We start from the raw sequence: 21,433 nt of genomic DNA on the forward strand, positions 1-21,433 counted from the left end.
GGGATTGAGCATTACCAACAGACCTTGGTCGGCTAATGCTGGTGTCCAGAAGATGCAAGTCATTATGTGTTTCTGTTCCCTGTTGAAAATAGAAACAGTACAAATAACTTGATTTCTAGCTAGTCAGCGCTTCAATGAATTTATTGAAAGCTTCAAAGCTGCAATCTGCTGGAATCCGTGACAAGTGCTTCAGTGATTTAATTTCAGAGCTATGTTCCCTCAAGTCCTTATATTTGCACTGTTCTGAAGGACATCCGTATCAAAAGTTCATCACTCAAGCAGTTGAAAATCATAAACGAGAAACCTGTTGATCTCTGTGGTACTCCTAATTCATCTTTTAAATGAAACAAGTCGTTAGCTAGGTTTTGTATTTGCAACTTACATTTTTGTGTTTCATTAATCTTTTAAATGAAACAAGTCATTAGCTAGGTTTTGTTTGAGCAACTTGCATTTTTGTGTTTGCATGTGGAAAGTTGATCGATATTCGGCATGCATGATGAGATATAAAATTATAGGGATATAAACAGGCCCATGATTTCCTTCTTTTCCTCTACCTTTAGATTATTCAACTATCTTGTGCAGATTTTGCATAGGTTTGGTCGCTTGCCAAGTGTAGATGAAGTGAGAAATTTGGGTATAGATTATTGTTTCTTCATGGATGAGCAAGTACCAATCATTGCCTTGTTTCTGAAAGCAATCTCTTGTTTGGAAACATTCTACTTGACATCATCTTGAGCTGTTGCTGATGGGGAAGAAGCAAAGCCTGGTGATGATTTGGGATCCCATGTGGAGTTTTGGGAGAAGCAAGAACTGAGGTTCATTGATGGACTAAAGAAAGAGTGGAGGTTGACAGAGAAGAGGGGAATGATATGTAGTTGGTGAAGTATTTGGTGAAGCATGCTAGAGATCTGGAATACCTGACCATTGTTTGCAGACTTTCCAGGGCATGATAGTATTTCGGGACATCTGAAATGGTATATCAAGGCCTCCACCAAGTTGGAACTTGTGCTTTATTACATCTGAGAGGACCTCTAGAAAACTCGGAATCTCCGTCAAATAGAACCTGTAAGAACTGTCAATCTCCATCAATCAAAGTCTTCAGAGACCTCTTCAGATCCTCCAAGTAACCTACATCCTTCGAACAAGAAGAATATTTGTCTAACCCGTTAGTTTACAAGTTGCAATGACACTATGGTTGACACATACATTAAAAGTTACTATAAATACTCTCAATTAAGACCGAAAAAATGATGAACCTCCTACATTCTACCCATGTTTTTGTATTCTTTCTCATGATCACTTCTCTCATACAGAGAGACACCGATCGTGATTCTTTGCCTAAACTAAAAATGGTGAACTGTCAATGGCTGATAAGATAAACTTGTTTCCATTAAGCCCTAAAATTTTAAGGATTTAAATTTTTATGAATCTGTGAATAATGTGTGATGGTGCTTATCTGAATGTAAATTTTTGCAAGCTCTCTTGAATGGCCATTATTGACCTATAGCTCTCATCTAAATCGCAGTGGGACAGTCCCTAAAGCATGGCATCTGGGCAGAAGATGTGAACGACAAAATAGTGCCCATGGAAAGATGTATGAAATAACCACTGGAAGGGCATGCTGTCCTCAACTGGCATTGACTGCTTGGATTTAATTCTTGAGCATGGTTCAGGTATTATATCTGCCAGTCTATTATGGTCCTAAATTATGTGACTGGTAGCCTTTACTGCATCTGCAAAAAAAAAAAAAAAAAGTCAATTTTCCTTCTATGGTATTGGCCATTGGGTATTGAGTGGTGGTGGCATTTACCAGATTCAAGTAAGGTAAATTATCCACATAACAGGAATTTATTTCTCTGTCAATTGATCTTGAATGTGTTGCCTACGATTCATGTATTAAATGCTTTAGAGCTGTTTGTAGAAATTGGTCTCACTAGTAAAACATAATTTTTTTTAGAGATTATAAGTTCAAACAATTATACATTGTCATTAAATTAAAAAATATATATAAATAAATATTGTTTTTAATATTATATTATTAAAAGAAAACTAGTTTAGTTCGAGAAAAAGAAAGAAAGAAAGAAATATTGCGTTTAGCATGGATGGTTCCGAGGCAAGCAACATGATAATCCCGGAGGTCGGTGGTTTCATGAATACTAAAATTTATAATTTTAGATTCATTTTTCACCGTCGTCATGGGTATGTTCTGCAAAGTTTAATTGTTACAATCTGCCGACACATGCTCATACATCATAGTTTCTGAATTTAACTCAAATTAATTTAATTTAAGGGTAAACTACATGTTTAGTACCCTAGCCATCACTTTATTCCTTTCTGGTCATCAAACTATTACTTTTTTTCAAAATCATACCTATCATTACATTTTAGTTTCATTTTAGTCATAGACAATTAAAAAAATTAACAAAATTATTGACATGATATTTAAAAAAAATCAATGATGACGTGACATTATCTTCTGGTAATACATCAATATCACTGTTGGTTTTTTTACGGTTGATGACTAAAATGAAATCAAAATATAACATTAGATTTAATTTTAAAGAAAAATAATAATTGAATGACCAAAACAGAATAAAAGTGATAGTTGGATACTAAACGTGTTATTTACTCTTTAATCTCAAAATAAAACCCTTAATCTTAGAGTTACTAAATAAACGTAGTATCATTTAAATATAGTTTTGGTAACTTGGGAGTAGTGATAAGTGAAAGAGGTGGCAATATATTTGTTAAATTTCAAGACGTAGGATTAGGGAGATGATTAAATTCAACGTATGCTTCCCAAACAACTAATTCCTAGGTGCTTGCTATGCATCCTTCTCTTCTTTTTGTTAAATGTTTAATTATTCATCGTTCTTGTAATGCAGACAGCAGCATTTCCAAGAATTAACCTTTCTGCAAACTTTATAATGACTTAAGGCTTGAATTGTAGAGAAATAATAATAATAAATAATTGCTTTGGATACCAAATTTTGTATAAAAAAACAACATTTGGATGGAGGTTTTCAACGTCTCTCCTATGTTTAAAACCCTAGCAAGAAACTAGGAAGAAGAAGACAAATGTAAACAGAAAGTACGTACTTATATTTCAATCCTTCTGTGTCCCACAATGCCAAGTTCAAAAACCTAAATCCAATCAGTTCAGACAGATAAACTACGAACAATATCAACGGTCCAGAAGCACAATGGTTCAACCTAAGCTGTGAACCACAAAAACCAGACCCGACACAATCTTTTGCTATAAATACACTCTTTAGTTTACACACCAGAAAATACCGATCTCTTCATCGATGGCCTACTACGGAAGAAAAGACTCCATCTTGGATTCATTCTCTTTAAGCCCTCTGCCTTACCCAGTTCTGCTAATCCTGGCTCTCACATCCATCTTTCTCGGAATATCAACCTACCTTAACTACGAATCAGCTGTCGAATCTGCTGAAGAGCAAATGAGTTTGGTGCTTTTTGCCACACCAGTACTGTTGATCCTCTTGGCACGATGGCTTTCGTCTGTGGATGTTTCCAGTATGCTGTTTGGTTCATCAGCGTACCAACATATCCACCGGACTCATCAACTCTCTTCGGAAGGCACGTCGCCGTGGGCGGTGGCTGCTTTCATTGTGTTGCTGTTAGTCATGTTGCAGTACCAGTCAATTTTTCGTGAGAGCTGGCTTGTATGATTAGTAGCAGTACTATAGTTTGTGAAACTATGCTGTGATTTTCTTTTTCTTTTAACGGGGTTTTGCCATGTTAGATCCAAGATGATATGTATGCTAGTAACGCTTTTCAAAACAATAAGAGTGAGAGTAGATTTTGCTTAGTTTATTTAACTTCCAAAAACCAAAGTTCATTTCTGGGAAAATTGAACTTGAAAAAAAAAATCTCAGCCCATCCCAGTGTTGATTATCGATTTGTCGATCAAATGAAACGTCGGTTTCAAATTTGAAGCTTTCTGTTTCGGGTTTGTGTCATGACAGACGAGCTGTCCCTGTTTTTAGGCCTTGATGACTGCAACATTCAACAAGAATCAAACCTACCGGTGGCCAAGTGGTCCAGTGTTTTATCAAGCCATGAATATCCACCCCGAGTAGGGATGGCTATGGATTGATCGGATTTTTTATTCATCCGCACCCAATCTAAAAATTAATTTCTTCAACTCACGCTAGACTCAATTTAAGTTTAGAAAGATCTCATCCAATCTGATTTTTTAAGTCAAAATTCACACTCGACCCAATTTATAATATATATATATATAATCATATTTATTAGATAAAATAAAAACTTAATTAAAAAAATATTATTATACATATTTCTAAATATTTAACAGATAATTATAATATTATATTATGTTAAGTCAAATTTATCTTTAATATGAACCTAGCCCAATTCAATATCATCTTTATAAAATGAACCCGATCAGTTCAGAACTGTAATCCGGGTGAAATACCAAGGAGAAAAAACCATTGATATCTTAAAACAACACTTTTGTTGCTGAGAAAAACATGTTTCAACATCTTAACAAATACATATATACAGATACATGATTGTATCTGGCACCTGCATCCGAATTCAATTAACATTGACTATTTCAGTAGTCAATAATCGGTTCATGATTTCTTTGTAGTTTTCAAGTAATTGCATCTTCCTCAAGACTCGAATACGATATCATAATGTTGTTGAAAAAAAAGGTATTTTTTCTGGGTTAAATCCAGAATTTAAAACAAACCAAATGAGTAAGTGAAGTTTAGATTAGCAAATGAGAATCAAACAGTAAGCATTTGGAGTGCACTATGCACTCTTTTATCAATGGTAGTGAATTATGTATAGTGCCCGCAACAGTCGAAAGAAATTTAACTTATAGAACATTGGAAAGATACAACAGATATTTTTCCTATTTATCTGGGGAGGAAAGCAATTGAATAAGTTATCAAAACGCCATGGGACACTAACTCATACATCACCCATGAAGCTTCAACCTGAAGCAGCTTCTCTTTGTACTTTTATTCGTCACTCGAATCCACTTTATATATGTATTTAAGCAGCAACCTTTTTGGATGTTACAGAATTGACAATTGTAGCAAACTCGGGCCCCTGCAGCATCAAGATAATATAGAAATAGAATGAAATCATCGGAACTGACCCGACTGATTGTAATCGGTATTCTAAGCACTCTTCTAACCAGACACTTGCATTTTATCGATAATATTATGAAACAGAATGATTAGTGGGAAATATACCTTCAAAGAAGCACCACCAACAAGAAATCCATCAATATCAGCTTGCTTTGCAAGCTCAGCACAGTTGCTTCCATTCACGGACCCTGCAAAAGAGATGTAGAGTGTCATTAGCTAGCGGTAAGTAACAGTTTGATCTAGAAGTATATGATATTCCCAAAAGCTTGATGTAATTGACGACAATATCATAGGACAAAAGATCAAAGGTCTCTTCAGCTTTCAACTGTAATGGCATGATCATATAAATCAAGCTCAAATTAGCCACTAAACAACTAATCAAACTTGGCAGGATAATACAACATCCCCTTCCTCAGATCACAGGGAAGGGGAATGAAGTATGCTCTCAGAACTGAATTTTGGCAAGTAGATTCTGCTTACACATACAATCGTATAAAGATCATGAAAATTATGATAACATGCCGGCACACAACAAGGATCCTTAGAAATAAACAATCATATAATCTCTAACTTTTCATGTCATAGATTAAAAATGTAGAGAGTATCAATGTCACACAAATAACTACTTGAACAGGAATGGCATTATAATTTAAACAAAACGTAGAAGAATTATATAGTATCCAAGCTACCTCCATATATGATGCGTGTTTTAGAAGCCACCTCCCCGGAAACATTATTTTTAAGCCAATCACGAACAGCTAGATGTACCTCCTACGCTTGTTGGGGTGTAGCCACCTTACCGGTCCCAATGGCCCATACGGGCTCATAAGCAATTACTATATTGTCCCAACTTGGTACAACATCTGCAAATGACGGAATCATTGGAATTAAGTCACAGCCCTTCCATCTTCAGTCTTCACAAGATAACCTAAAATGATAATTCATGAGGAAAGAAAGAAACAGAAATAAAAAAAGCAGGCCAGGCAAATTTACCAGCGAAAGCCTTCAGTTGCTGGAAGCATACATCAAAAGTATTCCCCTGCTTCTCTTTCTTCTAATAATTCACCAATACAAGCTATCACTCCGAGGCCCTCATTCAGAGCATAAGCAGCTTTCTTTCCAATAAACTGAGGACAATAAATCCTCAGTCAGTACCAAATATTTTCATATTTTGCATTAATAACCACAAACAACTATGCCCTTTGACTCCTTTGCAGATCGTGAGTACTGAAACTTTTACCTGATCATCTTCACCAATAATATGTCTGCGTTCAGAATGCCCTAGAATGACCCATTTGCAGCCAATATCTTTTAGTTGTTCCACGCTACAGGGAGAATCAGATGAATCATAACAAAGACACAAAGAGTTGGGACCAAATACCCAAAACTACGAAAAAAATGAAGGTTAGCAAACAGCTTCCAATATGTTTACAAAACAGATTAACTAAAAAAGGTGATGCTAAGTCATTTGAAACTTGGAACCTATTCTATGTTATCACACCTTACACCAATCAATGGGTTGAGAAAGAGATATGACTTAACAATGATATTAACCGAATAAGTTGAAACTTATACACCAGCAAGAACAAATATTCCACTAGTATCAGGGCAACAAATTTAACACATTGAGACATCATAAGTAATTGAACCCCTGGAATTTTAAACATATTTGTACTGGTAGACTAAAGTAAAGCCGCTGCCCACGACATGAGGAAGAAATTACATTAAAAAGGGATAATTGTTAGAAGTATAGCCAAAAGGCAACAAGCCTTCTATCAATCAAAGTTCCACAAAATAATTTCAATGATGATGTGGTTTTATAACCCAAGAAGAGGTAAAAATAATTTCAACAATGTTAAAGGCTACAAAAATATAAAGAATTAATTTGTTTTTCTCATAAAGAAAAAGTTAGCTAACCTGATTTCTCCAGTGAAAGCCCCACCTTTTCCAATCCAAGAGTTCTGAGCAGATACCTCAATCCTATCAGTTAATGAAGAGCTCACCATATCGAGATAGACAAAGGGGGGTGACACAACAACATCTGCTAGACAATCATGAATATCAGTAATCTTCATAACACTTAACATACATTGCATCTAAAATGCAATAAGCAAGTTTAGTTAAAAGAATTATGAAATTATACAAATTGATTCCAAGAAAGCACAAAAAGTTGTATTTGTCTAGGATGCATGTGAAAAGTGAAAGCATTGACAGCAATATCACAAAAAACGTTAGCAAATCTTTTAGCCATCAGCCAATATTAACCCCAAGCATTGTTCCGTAATGGTTTTAACCTCTCACAGATTGCAAAGTGAAGGCTGTAAATTACCAACATCATTCTCGAACTTTGCACTGTTCAAGTCAGAAACAAGCTTTGTGATGGAGTCTATTGTTCCATTCTACACGAAGAAAATAAACGTCATCAATAAAGGAAACTAAACTAGAGAAGGAATAAGATGGACATGCAAATGTTGCTACACATGAACAGAGCCCAACAGTTACAGTGTGAAATCATACTGACAGGAAAAGAACCCAAAATATATATATATAGAACAACAAAAATGAATTATATTTTGATGTACAGTAACTAGAATGGAAAAAGTGAAAATTAACAAGAACAAGGGAGTATTTTGATGTACGTAACTTGAATGGAAAAAGTGAAAATTAGGAGGGTAAGGAAAAGAAAACAGAACCACCATGATGAACACAACACTTGTTTCAAAATTGCAATAGTCTACTCAGGTAAAGCCATAACAAACTTAAGAGGCAAGTATTAGCTTAGAGAAATATTTCACATCAGATAAGCACAAAAACTTTAAAGGAAGACCTAAATGAAAATGAAAATGAAAACAATAATAATAATAATAATATTAAAAAGAACTTCAAAGAGTTGGTCATAGAGATTAGAGAACATAATATCTGAGATTAAGATTTCTTACACATTTCCAGTTACCCCCAACAAAGAACTGCAAGTACAAGGGGAAAATGAGTTAATAAACGACCGAATACAGGGAAAAGGAATACAACTACATTTACACATTTAGAAAATCTTATAGCTCAATGTTTACAATCTTCAAAAAGACAAACATATTCTCAACAAAGTTGGTTAATTCATTTGAAACCAAAAAAAGTTGAACATATATTTTAGCACCTAACAACAAACTAAATAGTTTATCCCATCCTTCTCTAGTTTCAATATCTATATCTTCTTATACATTATAGATTTAATTTCCTGAAAGCAGGTGAAAGATTAACATAAAAAGAAAGGGGAGCGGTGGGTACCTTCCCAGAGCCGGCCATGGCAACAACAGATCGGCAAGGTTTGCGAGAAGAGGAGAGGCGGAGTTGAGAGTTGATGTGTTGAAGGAAAGATTGAGATCGTGCATTGTGGAAGATTGGAGATGAGCGGCGAAGTCCACTGAACTGCGGGCAGGAAGTAGCTACCATTTCCATATCTAATCCCCGGGGGGGCTGTTTCTTGGCTTCGGTGTTTGCTAGGTAGGCGAGGCGAGGCGAGGCGATAAGCTTTCGGGGGGATTTTATGTTTCGTTGAATCACAGGGTTGGATTGTCATAGGATAGCGATAATATGCTTTCTGGGCCTTCCATAGCGTCAACCGCACGCTCCTGCAGATGTGGACATGTGGTTGGTTGGTGTGATGTTGTATGCAACGACGACCACGATGATAAATGCAATATAAATATTTAATAGATTTTATTGTATTTACAATAAAAATATTTGTGAATGGAAAATATGTATTTATAAAAAATATTTTAATAAAAAACAAATATAAATATTTTTCATAATAAATATTAATTTGGTCAAAAAATAAAGTTAATTAATTACAAAATCTAGTAAAAATAGAGCATTTATCTTATTTTTTCCTAAATGTTAATTCAAGCAGACAATAATATACTAAATCTGAAAATACCTTATCAAAGTATGAGCCGTACTTTGGACATTTTTAATTTATATAAATATCCCTGGCATGCATGGTTTGAAACAGGAAAAAGAAAAAATTGCTGGAACTCGGACACGGTAGAATCCGAGAACCTCCCGGCACCACTTTGATGAAATAAATAATTGCTGCAGGATGTTGATTACCAAGTTCCTCTATAATATATAATACTGTGTAAAGAATGAGCTCCATAACAATGACTATCGGTCACTTCACCGGTTTTTGTAGGCTCTCGATCGCCTCTTTCCATTGAAATGCTCTTTGTTTCGAATCTTCGAATGACAATACCTTTAGCGGCTGAAGTACCGGAAATACAGATCAGAAGATAAAACAGAAAAACAAGTAGAAAAGCATGCATTGCTACAAAGATGTCATAAACTTACTGTAATGATCTTGAAGTGCGACGGACTTGTGACCTGGAAACTCAGGTCATTAGAATTGTCGGACCAAATAATGTTACCTTTCACAACCAATTGCGCGGGATTGACTTAAATCAATTTTGGTTTGTCGGTGACGATAAGCTGGACTTTCTTGCTTGATAACTTCTGTAATTTCTTCACCATGGAGATCATAAGGACGGACTCACCCTGGTCCAAAAATTGTTGCCTGTTGATATGATGCACGTGTTAGACAACCAGTGCAATTCAGTCTGCCCCAACGAGAGGGAAAATAATGAAAAAACACTAAGACCCGATTACACAGATGCAAACAATTATTTCCAACTGAATGATTCATGGTGAAATCGATTATGTTCAGTCTACACTTGCTTCGCCGAGTTGAAAATACGTATGATTCAGCTCTAACATTAAAGAACACGAGCTAAGAATATAAAAAAGAGTATTGATAAATACCATTTCGAGTCGAAGGACTCGATAGAGGCAGATCCATGTATACGGCCAGGTGATTCAGTTTGCAACGAGGTGCCAACATTTCTGTCATTTTGTCGAGCCTAACCAGCTCTAACATGCGAAGGAGTCCTTTAAGTATCGTGACGATCTTTTCCCTTACTTGATTGACCCTGAAATTAATAGATAACAACACAACTCTAAAACTCTTGAAATACAAGATGCAAAGAGAAGCTGGATTCCACTGTAAATAATGACTGAAAACATGTCTGCAATCATACCCCTCTGTCAAAAGCGAGTTTAGGAGGGGTTTGTGCTCTTAAACTACTCCATTCGGTTCTCTTAAAGAAAGGATGTTTCTTGAGCATGGCATAACCGTCAGGTCTGGCACCAGGTCGTCTACTGGGATCAAGCCAAAGGAGGCAAAAGTACAATGTAATGTGTGTGACTCGGACCTTGTTGAAAAGAGTAATCAAAATGAAAAAGTATTGGCAGTTGCACTTGAAGATATCAGCCTATGAATTTCTATCATGAAGCTCATGAAAACAGAATGATTGATATTCAAGCAATATGATGGAAAATTATATCATGATCTTGAAAATCATTAGCTGATTTTCCATCATATTAAAACTACGCAGATTCTAAGTCCTCTGAAAACTTGGATCAAAATCAACAAATCAGAACGACCAAATGTATGCCAGTTGCAGAGCTTCTTTTATAGTCGATTTTTCATAAATTTATGGAAACAAATATGATACGCATCAACAACAAAACTAGATAAGAGATCAACTTCAAGGTCTTAAGCATACAAGTTTCTGGATGCATAGCACAAAACTAATCCAACATGCATAAAATTGCAGCTTACCAATAAGCGATCAATAAGGTCTCGGGCTTCTTCAGAAAAATAATTTGGAAATATTATATCTCTGGCTATAATTCTTTGAAATATAAGCAATTCGCTTGTGTCTTTAAAAGGAGACGTCTCGGAAAGCATTTGGTAGACAGTACAGCCAAGTGCCCAGAGGTCATTTCTGTTTGAATATGTACATTCAAACAAATTCAAACAAACTAGTCATCATATAAACAATAAATGGATAGATCAAGGAAAACAAATAAGCTAAACCACAATTACCTACATTTGCACTATCTCGGAAACCCATTGGTGGGATAAAAGGAAACGGTGGGGGGGGGAGAGAGGGGGCAAGCAGAAAACAAAAATAAAGGAGAAAAGAATTCTACAATTACTTGTAGTAAGCTTAAGATTTTGTTTCGGATTTGACAATTTTAATATAGAATGAGACTAACTCAATAAGAAACTGAAGATCATTTACCCAAAAGTTGCAGGAGAAGAATTTAGGACCTTGGGTGGAACATATGCGGCTGTACCAACGAACGTCCATGCCTTGTCATCTGGACAGGGCACCAGAGATGATCTTAGCCTTAAGAATTTTAGATACATTTGTATCCGACACAAGGATATGAGATATGAACTTCAACGATCCTCCGAACACATGGGAAAACTTAAAAAAATATATATATATTATTACAAACATACACCCATATCCAATATTCATACCCGAGTCCAAGTACTATAGTGATAAAATGATGATTTTACATGATGATGCATTAGGAAGGATTGTAATCCGGCTGTCTTGCATGGTATTTACACTACCAAAGTCAGCAATCTTAACATGCCCATCGGTAGTAAGTAGCAAATTCTGGCTGCCGAGGAAGAAACATTTAGCATTTCTCAGATGTCATATAACAAAAAATCAATGTTAGAAAAACCATACAGGAGATCAAACCGGTCAGGCCTGTGATTCTTGGTTCACCAGTTGAACCAGGAGGTTTGATTGTTTAATGTTTAAATATTTTAAACACTTACTTAACGTGAATATATATATAGTTACTAAGAGGTTGAACGTTTATCCAGGGTTTTATACCCACCAAATCAGACTGGCTATGGTTGCCGATTCAACCAGCCGGTTCGGTCCAGAATTTTGTTCCTTGCAAAAGTTACATGCTTGGGAATACCTTAATATCTCTATGTACCAATCCCATGCTGTGTATGTATTCAAGAGAATCTACGACTTCTGCAGCATAGAAGCAAGCTTCATCCTCGGATAAACGACCTTTCTGCAGAAAATGAAACCAGAAGGTGAGTTAACTGACCCACAAACAAACCAACAGATATAAAATCAAGTGTTTTTGTGTGAAATCTCCACAACTATGTAGTGTTATATGCTAAGAGTGACTTTTGTAATTTGGTCGAAAAGTTCTCCACCTTCACAAGATTCAAGTGCCATGTCTTCACGACATAATCAAAGAAAACCTCATCAAACAACAATGCAAATTGAAAGAGCTGGAAAGATATAACTAAGGGAAGAGCGTCAAGAGATAAAAGAGATGAATACTATTAGTTAATACAGCCGAGAATACCTATATCAGGGTTTCAAATCGCGGTCATAGTCGTGTTTTCGTTCATTTCGGGTTTACTGTGATTGTGGCCATCGCAGACACTATTAGGTGCTATTGCGGGTGTAGCGGGTAACTCGGACGACGGCGAAACTGCTATTGCGGGTGTAGCAGGTAACTCGGACGGCGACGAAACTACTATTTCGCGGATGAAATCACGTTTTCGGACCGTGATTTGAAACCTAACCTACACAGTGAAAAGGTATCTTGGAATGTGAAACATAGGCGCACAACACTAGGATGGTCTAGTTGGTCAAGAACAGTACGTTCCAACTTTACATAAGTTGTTTTATTTTCCTTGGTGATGAACTTTTTGTCCATGATTTTCAAAGCGTACACCATTCCTGTATCCTTCTTCTTTGCCCTCACAACCTGATGACATCGTTAATAGTCTGAACTAGGCAGATGTTCACACGAGAAAATGGTGAGCAAACAAACATATACTAAGTGAACAATTCAATAACTGTTTACCAGGAATAATACACATTTCCTAGGAAAAACTAATGATGCTTTATGTTCTTTCCTGTGCATCAAATTTCTATAAAACTAAGCAAATATATTTCCTTCCATTCAAACATAAAATCAACACATATCTCACAAAAACACACACAAATTATCAGAAATAATCACTTCATATCAAAATCTTAAAGCCATGGCATGCACATGCGAATAAATAATCAGACATTGATAAAAAACAAAACAAAAAGAAACCCAGAAATCCCAGGTACCAAAATCAAAATACAGGAAACTAACCTTTGAATAGGAACCAACACCATATTTCTTGCCCAATTCAAAATCCTGGATACTGAAATTCTCTTGAGGAGCTCTAAATGAAAAGCTTTTAGATCTCTGATGAGCATAGTTGGAAGCACCATCATTAGAAGATGAATGATTTGAATTGTCATTGGTTCCCTCAACATTATTAATCTTTGAATCACAATCCTTCTCCATTGCCAACATTTATCTCTCCAAAATTCCTCCTCTTTCCCCTAATACTAATAATTATTTTTAAATTTTGTATTGATAATTGTTTTCCATTTTGTTGGATTGGATTTTTTTTCTTCTTAAAAAAACAAAAAACAGAAAGTGAATTGATTTTTTTTGTATATCTACATTTTAAATATACATATATATTTGATTTTGAAGAAGTATTATTTTGTAAAAAAAAATAAAAATTAGAAGTAATTCCAACAAATAATCTTATAACTAATTTTTTTAAAGCGTAAATTATTCATGATCATTCAACATTTTAGGAGTTATCATGTTGGTTATAAATTTTTTTAATCTAAAAAATAATGATTGGATAATTGAAATGGAATTTTTTTCAACTTAAAAATTTATTTTATAATCGAAATGATAACACCCCAAGTCTACGATCAGTGAAGGGACGATGGAGATTTCCTTAGAATTCCTTCATCAACAGAATCAGCCTGAATGTAGTTGTTGTGTTGTCCAATCTTATGCCCGAGAATGCCACCGCCGGCAAAGGAGATAATAGTCCCTACGTCAACGTAAAATTAACAGACTTAATTGGTTAAACGACACATTTAGTATTCTAATTATTGATTTTACTCTATTTTGATAATTTTTTTCCTGAAATCATACATAATATTACATTTTGGTTTTATTTTAGTTATCTATAGTTAAGTTAACAGAACTGCTGACGTTATATTTTTTATTTTTTTCAATGATGGCTTGATATTATTTTATGATGACATAATAACATCATTGTTAATTATTTAAGGATGGGTGACTAAATAAAAGCAAAACTAAACATTAGGTATAATTTTAAAAATAATTGGATGACAAAAACAGAACAAAAATGATAACTAAGGTACGAAACATAACAAAATAATGCAGGCATACTAACTTAATTTAATAGATTGTAAATAGAATATATTTCGACTTTGATAGATGGATTGATCATGAGTGAACATTAATTCTATAATTAATCGAATAAAATGAATAAACATAGTCAAATATTTTTATTTATACACAATTTATTTGATATTGATGATTATTTTCAATTTTAAAAATTCAAACCAATTCATTTTTAAATAATAAATTACATATATATGTTTATTTCACTTATGTATAAAATTAATAATTAAACAAGAAATAACACAAACCAAATATTTTATATAAGTTTTTAACATTATAATGAAAAATTATATTTAAAAAATATCAATTTAGTTTATTTAGTTACTTAAAGTGATTTTGACAATAAAATCAAATTTATTTTTATATACAAAAATAAAACATTGTTTTGAGACGTTGAGATTTTGAACAGATTGATCACATGACGAAGTCGTTAAAAAGTGTGAAACTACATGTAATGAACATTTCAAAGACACTTTACAGTGGTTGAGACATTTGTCTTTCCTTTTCATTATTTCCAGCAACCACAAGCCTACTTCAATTTTGTCATGGGCTTGCCAGCCTTTATACTGTTTGTTTGGTTCAAGCATCAGCAAAAGAAAAGGGCTTAACGCACAACTTATCCTCTGATTTTCCTCACTTTACACCGTCAACTTTTTTGTCCCAATCTGCCCCCTAAAATCCAAGCTGACACGTTATTGTTGGAAGTTGATAATTTTCAGGACAAACTAGGACAAAAATGGTAGCTTAGGGGGCAAACTGGAACAAAAAATAGTTTAAGGTGTAAAGTAGAAAAAATGTGTACTTGATGGGCTAAATTGTGGATTAAACCAAATAAAAAATAAGGAACCTGGGTCATTGGTCTCCAATAGGGGTTCCAGCTACCACCCATTCCACTGCAGCATATAACAGTTCCCCACTTCCTTAACTCTTCAGCATTCAATAGAATCAATCCACTGGACAAGAACTTTCTGGGAAAATTCTCAATCTTGTTTTCAGTTGGCAAACAAAATCCACATAAGCAACAAGATACTGCAAACCTTGACCCTTCTGCCACTGACATTCAAACATTTACAATTCAATATTCTCCATATGGGAACCTAAGCAAGACATGTTTAACCATGTACAATATTGCTCCACGCAAAGCTACCATAAAACATCCAACACGGCTAGATTATACTTTGTAGCATGAAACAGATAAATTTCAACAGATATTATAGAACAACGGTCTACATTACACACCAGCAATCTAGGTGTTTCATCAACATTTTTCTACTAGGAATCTAAGATATCAGCCTTGAGAGAAAAATTACTTTTTTCCCTTTTTGAAATATTTGAGACACAATTAGAATGTTAAAAGTGCATATAATTTACACAAATGGATTACATAAAAATGAACTCTATCTATCTTTACAACCATCAGCTCCTACATTACTTGTTAGTTCCACCAAATTTCTAATCCATAACAGAAGGCACGGAAGATTATCATCACCATCCTTTCCGTCTCAAGAAAGTGTTATTAACGACAAACACAGCCTACAATTCATAACAGCAATTCCCATTGATTAAGTTTGTGGGAAAAATAATTAGATTCTCAAGTGGAGGAGAAATTAAGAACTACTGGGGCATAAAATAAAAGGAAAACAAGATGCGCAGAAGTTGCAAACAACCTGGCACAGGCATTTGTCAATTGTTTTACCCATCTACGTCATCAGGCTTAGTTCCACCCCCTATGCTATTGGATGAGCTATCCCGTACACTATAAGATGAGGAGCAACTACTTGAATAACTCCCTTCCGTATTGCTGTCATCTTTCTTCAAAGATTTCTTCAACTTTTTTTGGCCTGATGATAAATCCTGCAGATGTACACCAGTAAGTCAGCCATGCACTCTAATGAATATGTTAAATCATAATGGAACAATACCCACTAGGACTGGCACAAAGCACAAACCAAGCAATAACACTCTAAACAAACCTGATCTGCCGTAGAACCTGGTGTTTTTAACACAAGCTCAGTAGTGACATCATTTGAATCCAATGTCTTTTCAGTCTTGCTCTCCCCTGAGGACTTGTTTTTTGAATCTTGTTTGCCTGAAGCATGGGAGTGGCTGCTTGGTTGTGCAGGTGGAGCAACAGGCTGTGCTGACTGCTTTTCAACCATTGTATTAGGAGTCATATATGGGAAAAAAGTGGAGCAGGGGTTATGAATGATCCCCGGATTTTGATTCCCATAGAAGGGGAATGGTTGCAAGGACGGATGCATAGGAATGGCTCCTGGAGGAGGCATTGCCATTGGTACTGGATATGGATAAGGAGGGGCCATGACAACTGAGCGATCCACAGTGGCCCATGGAAACACAGTCCCGACTCTCTGCTGGTATTGAATATTAAGATTTACGATATCAGATTTAAGAGATGCCTTCTCTTCTTTGAGATCATTCTTCTCCTGTGTCAACTGCTCCAAAAGAAAGAAACGACTATGTAAAATTCCCATCAGGAGTTTTGCAAATCTAAAAACCATAGATAAAGTCAAATACACAGGGATTACCTCACGAGATTCTTCAGTCAGTGTAGCATACTCTTCTTTCAGCTTGGTGACCTGAGACGTAAGGTCCTTCAGCAATTGAATCGTATCAGTAAGGATGGTTGCTTTGTCATTTTTAGGCCTATCAGGATCTGGATTGTGCAAACAAATAAGCATCACCCTAAAGAAATTTTCTAGGGAAATATAAAAATAAAACAAGTACAACTGTATCAAGTACTAAATATAGTCAAACTCTTGTTTACGCAAAAATGAACTTAAGACTTTCACCAATAATACCAGGAAAAAAATTTCTATAGTGCAAACAACCTGGAAGCATTTAGTAGCAATTTTCCAATCAAATTTCATAGGCATTAGCATTCGGTACAACAAATTATAGCTCAAGAACTCAAACCCTGTACTGATAATCATATTCATATGCATACAAAAACCATAGCTTCAAATCATATTGTAGAGACCAAATTATGCAGGAACCCAATTCCTTAATTTACCAAGTGCATTTCCCAACTCAAGGAAGTGTTCATTGAGACGGTCCCTTCTTAATTTCTCACGGTCAGCCTTTTGAAGTTTTCTCACCGCAATACAATCTTTGGGTTCCCCTTCAACCCTTGAGCTGCCAAGAAAAAAAAAGCATGAAATCATTGAAATTCAACCAGATAAACTAAAACCCGCCCAGAAAATCAATCATTGTGGAAAGTTAAAAAATTTGAAAAACGAAAAACGGAGATAAGAAAAACCTAACCTAGATTTGGGTTGGGTGCGGGTGGTAGAGGGAAGGAGTGGATCGATAGGGGGTTGACGGAACTCGATGATTGAAGGATTTGAATTAGAAGATGGAATGGATTGAACAAAAGCAGAATCGCTCGTGAGTTGATCCATGAATTGAGATCGAATAGAACCTTCACAAACTCACATCTAACGTCTCTTCTTGGCTCTTATTTTGCCTTTCGATGATTGGAAATCCACGCAGGAGAGTATGAAGTCTATCGTAAACCATAGATTCCGTCGTTTTGTGACGCAAATGAAAATATATTGGAAATTTGACTCTACACTGCACTAGAGTAAAGATTGAATGTCTCGTTATTTACTTAGGTAAATTATACAAACGATCTTAAGGTGTTGTTTTTGTTAAATTTTTACTATTAAGAATTATAAAATATTTTTTATTTATAACAAATTATTTTGTTGAGTATATTGATTATTAAAATATATAAAATAATTATTTAATTATTCGTATGTTATAAACTCGTCATTTTATGTTAAAAAATTTACGGTCGTTTGAGTTAGATGTTAATATGTTGACTAAAATATAATAAAATCATATTTTAATTATATCAACTAGCATCGTCGTTACTTTCAAACACTGACTCGACAACATAATGTTTCAAACACTGACTCGACGATATAATATAAATGGAGACTCAATCCACAAAATGCACCAGAAATAATTATGAGGTCAAATTTTATCATATATCAGTCAACATGTTAACTTTAAGCTCAAAAGATTGTCAATTTTTAATGATAAATGATAAATTTGAAACATATAGATAATCATGTAATCATTTTATAACTTTTAATAATCAAGTAACTCGATAAAATAACAATAGATAATAAAAAATTATTTTATAACTTTTAATAATTGAAGTATTCAATAAAATAATATTATATAATCAAAAAATTATTTATACATTTTATGTTATTTATTTATTTTAAATTGTTATCATATAGATCGCATCCGATTAATATTACGATAATGAGCTACTTGTAACAAATATTTAATTACATAATTAAATTATAATATTTAGAAAAAATAATCTAATTTTGTATCGAACATATAATTAAATCACATAAGTTGTACTTCCCCTTTTATTTTCCCTCTGCATTCAGTCAGTAGCACAAGCGGGAAGGAAAAGCGCTCGAGAGTCGCAAAACACAAAGAAGCGAAGAAAAACGAAAAAAAAAAGAAACCGAAGATGTCGGGAATAGGAGACGGGAACGTGGGCACGGCCCAAGATACGGTGAGGATCCGACGTTTGGAGAAGCAGAGAGAGGCCGAGCGGCGCAGAATCCAAGAGCTTAAAACCAAGTCCGCCTCCGATAAGGGCCAACCCGGTCTCCTCCAATTCGGCTCAAGTAAGTCCGAGGTCCGCTTCCTCTCACAATCCTAGAGTTTTAATTTTCCTTCCCTTCATAGTCCTAATATTTTCATTTGATACATCTTTCTTTATTGTTTGTTTCTTCAGATTGTCGAGGCTGCTTTTAAAAAAGAAACGGTTTGTTTGGTTACGAAAGAGCAATATGTCGAGAAGGTAATTTTTTTTCTTAATTCAGTTCATTCTTCAAGGTATATATATTATTTTTTTAAATGAGGTGCCTTACTCGAATTTCTTTTGATATTTTGATAGAGAGTTAACATCCGAAACAAAATAGAAGAGGAAGAGAAGGAGAAACTCCAGAAGCTTAAACACGAGTAAGTCTCATGTATAATATTTTTTTAATTTTTTCTATGAAAATTGTTCCTTTATTTAATTAATTCGTTGTTATTGTAGAGAGGAAGAGCTTCAGCTGCAAAAGCGTAAAAAAGGAAGGTTAAAGGGAATTCTCGACTATCTTTTGCTGACGATTTGGATAATGGAAGGGAAGAGGATGATGCTGAAAACAATGAGAAATGATCTTTTTCTTCTCTTAAAATTTTATGGCAATAGTTTTTTGCTTTTTGCATTATAATTTGTTCGTCTCAATATACAAATATTGGTAGATGCAATTAGCATGCATTAAAGGTAATGGTGTTGTTCTTTTGCAAAATTTTACCTGCGCAAAACTCTTTTAATTATTCTCTGTTTCGTTTATAGATTATGTTCGGAGATCTAGAATTGTTTTGCCTTAACATTTGTCTGGCCAAGTGATATCAAGTATTTGGACCGACCCAACTATATAAAAGAGTGTTGTTTTTCAACTATTAACTGAAAATGGTAATAAGCATTTTACTAGCGACATTTCTCTGTGCAGAAAGTCCAGAACAAAAGAGTTTTAGTTGTGGGAAATTTGGCAAAGATCCCAGTGGAAACAAGCTTTCTGCCTGTCAGGTGACATTTCTCTCTATATGCTTCTGGTAGCATGCCATGTATTTATATGCATGTGGTATTAGACTCAACATTTGAGCTTAGACTTGATGAGGATGATCTTGCAGTGAACGGGAAGCAGAGGAATGAGCTGAGCGTGAAATTCTGCGAAAACAGTGGATTGTTGAACAGGAGCTAATTAAGAGTAAGCTTTGTTCTGAGATTTTCCTTTTTGATATGGATGCATGAAATATGGTGTCTTGACCTCTCTCTCTCTTGTGTGTTTCAGATGAACCCCTTGAAATAACGTACAGCTATTGAGATGGAGCTGGCCATAGACGAGTGATCAAGGCAAGGAAAACTACCTAAGTAAAATTTATCCATTTGAATGCTTTAATTTCTGCTTCCTTTTTTTAAAGGGGGAAAAAGAAAAGATAACCATCATTTTAATTGTTTCTGTTTTTTTCTGTTATTCAGGCACGTAAGGGTGATACCATAGGAGAATTCCTTCGAGCAGTACAGCAGCAGCTTGCACCAGAGTTCAGAGAGATTCGGACAACTACAGTGGAAAACCTGCTTTATGTAAAAGAAGATCTTATCATTCCTCATATGAGTCGAACATAAAATTGGTTTTCAATTACAGCAATATGTTTAATGTGCTAAATGGATGCTAACTAATCTAATCTAATTTCATTTCTTTACATGTTTGTGAAAGTTCAGCAACATAGCTTCTATGAGCTGATTGTTAATAAGGCGAGGGGCAAAAGTGGACCGGTAATGCTCTATAAATATTCCCTTGTATCAGTTGCCATATCTTATGTCTGATGAGTTAACATCAGTAGTTTGCAGTTCAAATAATTTACACGTTAGTCTTGCTAGAGTGAGTTACCATCCATTACTTATGAATGTTGTTTGTCCTTTTTCTCAAAACAGCTTTTCCATTTTGAAGTGCATGAAGATGTGAGAACAATAGCCGATGCTACAATTGAGAAAGATGAGGTAATTTTCCAACCTCTCGTAGTTGCATGAAGAGTTCAAAACTATTCGTATAACGTGGTGCTTAATGACACCCATTTTGTTCGATTATTGACAGTCGCATGCTGGTAAAGTAGTTGAGAGGCATTGGTATGAAAAGAACAAGCACATCTTCCCTGCGTCAAGATGGGAGGTATATGTCTGTTTATCACTTCTGATGCAATGGAAACTTGCTAGAATTGATGTGATCTGTTTAAGGATGAAGACTAAGTTTGGATGGTTATATTTTGTTTTGTAAAATGGCAGATATATGACCCAACAAAGAAATGGGAGCGCTACACCATCCACTGAGACTGATTATGCTCGTCACCGGACGTTTGAGTGCATGGGAGGACCTCGTTGTATTTTTGTTTTGATGGATTTTTGTTTTATTAATGTGTTATTGCCTGACTTGGGCTTCAATCCTCATCTTGTATCTTACATTTTTATATTATTTATAGATTATATAAAATCTTAAAGTTTATGTTACGGCATGTTTTTTGTCTGAAAT

At 34.9% G+C, this 21,433-nt stretch overlaps 2 protein-coding genes and 3 pseudogenes across 4 annotated transcripts; 2 read left to right on the forward strand and 3 right to left on the reverse strand.

The window, feature by feature from the left end:
* The first annotated feature begins 3,259 nt into the window (after positions 1-3,259).
* On the forward strand, positions 3,260-3,840 carry LOC120133949. Its single transcript, XM_039150435.1, has one exon. The coding sequence runs from the start codon at positions 3,309-3,311 to the stop codon at positions 3,693-3,695; it is 387 nt and encodes a 128-aa protein (XP_039006366.1). The 5' UTR covers positions 3,260-3,308; the 3' UTR covers positions 3,696-3,840.
* Positions 3,841-4,745: 905 nt separating this feature from the next.
* Positions 4,746-8,677, reverse strand: LOC120134055 (annotated as a pseudogene).
* A 431-nt stretch (positions 8,678-9,108) lies between these two features.
* LOC120134170 lies at positions 9,109-13,453 on the reverse strand (annotated as a pseudogene).
* Positions 13,454-14,844: 1,391 nt separating this feature from the next.
* On the reverse strand, positions 14,845-17,851 carry LOC120134042 (transcription factor bHLH121-like). Of its 3 annotated transcripts, none has more exons than XM_039150521.1 (6): positions 17,589-17,851; positions 17,338-17,459; positions 16,853-16,980; positions 16,280-16,759; positions 15,974-16,160; positions 14,845-15,359 (listed from the first exon to the last, which is right to left on the reverse strand). In XM_039150521.1, the coding sequence occupies exons 1-5, from the start codon at positions 17,723-17,725 to the stop codon at positions 15,999-16,001; spliced, it is 1,029 nt and encodes a 342-aa protein (XP_039006452.1). In that variant the 5' UTR covers positions 17,726-17,851; the 3' UTR covers positions 14,845-15,359; positions 15,974-15,998. The 3 variants fall into 3 exon arrangements, with proteins under 3 accessions (XP_039006452.1, XP_039006450.1, XP_039006449.1); XM_039150519.1 differs by lacking the exon at positions 14,845-15,359 and adding an exon at positions 15,505-15,839; XM_039150518.1 differs by lacking the exon at positions 14,845-15,359 and having other exon boundaries at positions 15,505-16,160.
* An 890-nt stretch (positions 17,852-18,741) lies between these two features.
* LOC120134183 lies at positions 18,742-21,294 on the forward strand (annotated as a pseudogene).
* The last annotated feature ends 139 nt before the right edge of the window (positions 21,295-21,433 follow it).

The sequence above is a fragment of the Hibiscus syriacus genome, unplaced genomic scaffold (genome assembly GCF_006381635.1).
Source record: "Hibiscus syriacus cultivar Baekdansim isolate YM2019G1 unplaced genomic scaffold, ASM638163v2 tig00110597_pilon, whole genome shotgun sequence".
In the NCBI taxonomy this organism is placed as follows: domain Eukaryota; kingdom Viridiplantae; phylum Streptophyta; class Magnoliopsida; order Malvales; family Malvaceae; genus Hibiscus; species Hibiscus syriacus.

What these genes read in the sequence shown, in the direction of transcription:
- LOC120133949 (XM_039150435.1), top strand. Translation starts at nt 3,309, where the DNA reads ATGGCCTACTACGGAAGAAAAGACTCCATCTTGGATTCATTCTCTTTA.
- LOC120134042 (XM_039150521.1), bottom strand. Translation starts at nt 17,725, where the DNA reads ATGGATCAACTCACGAGCGATTCTGCTTTTGTTCAATCCATTCCATCT. An exon ending in CGCACCCAACCCAAATCTAG is followed by an intron (nt 17,460 to 17,588) that starts GTTAGGTTTTTC and finishes TTTTCTTGGCAG; the next exon opens with CTCAAGGGTTGAAGGGGAAC. An exon ending in CAGGTTCTACGGCAGATCAG is followed by an intron (nt 16,161 to 16,279) that starts GTTTGTTTAGAG and finishes GTACATCTGCAG; the next exon opens with GATTTATCATCAGGCCAAAA.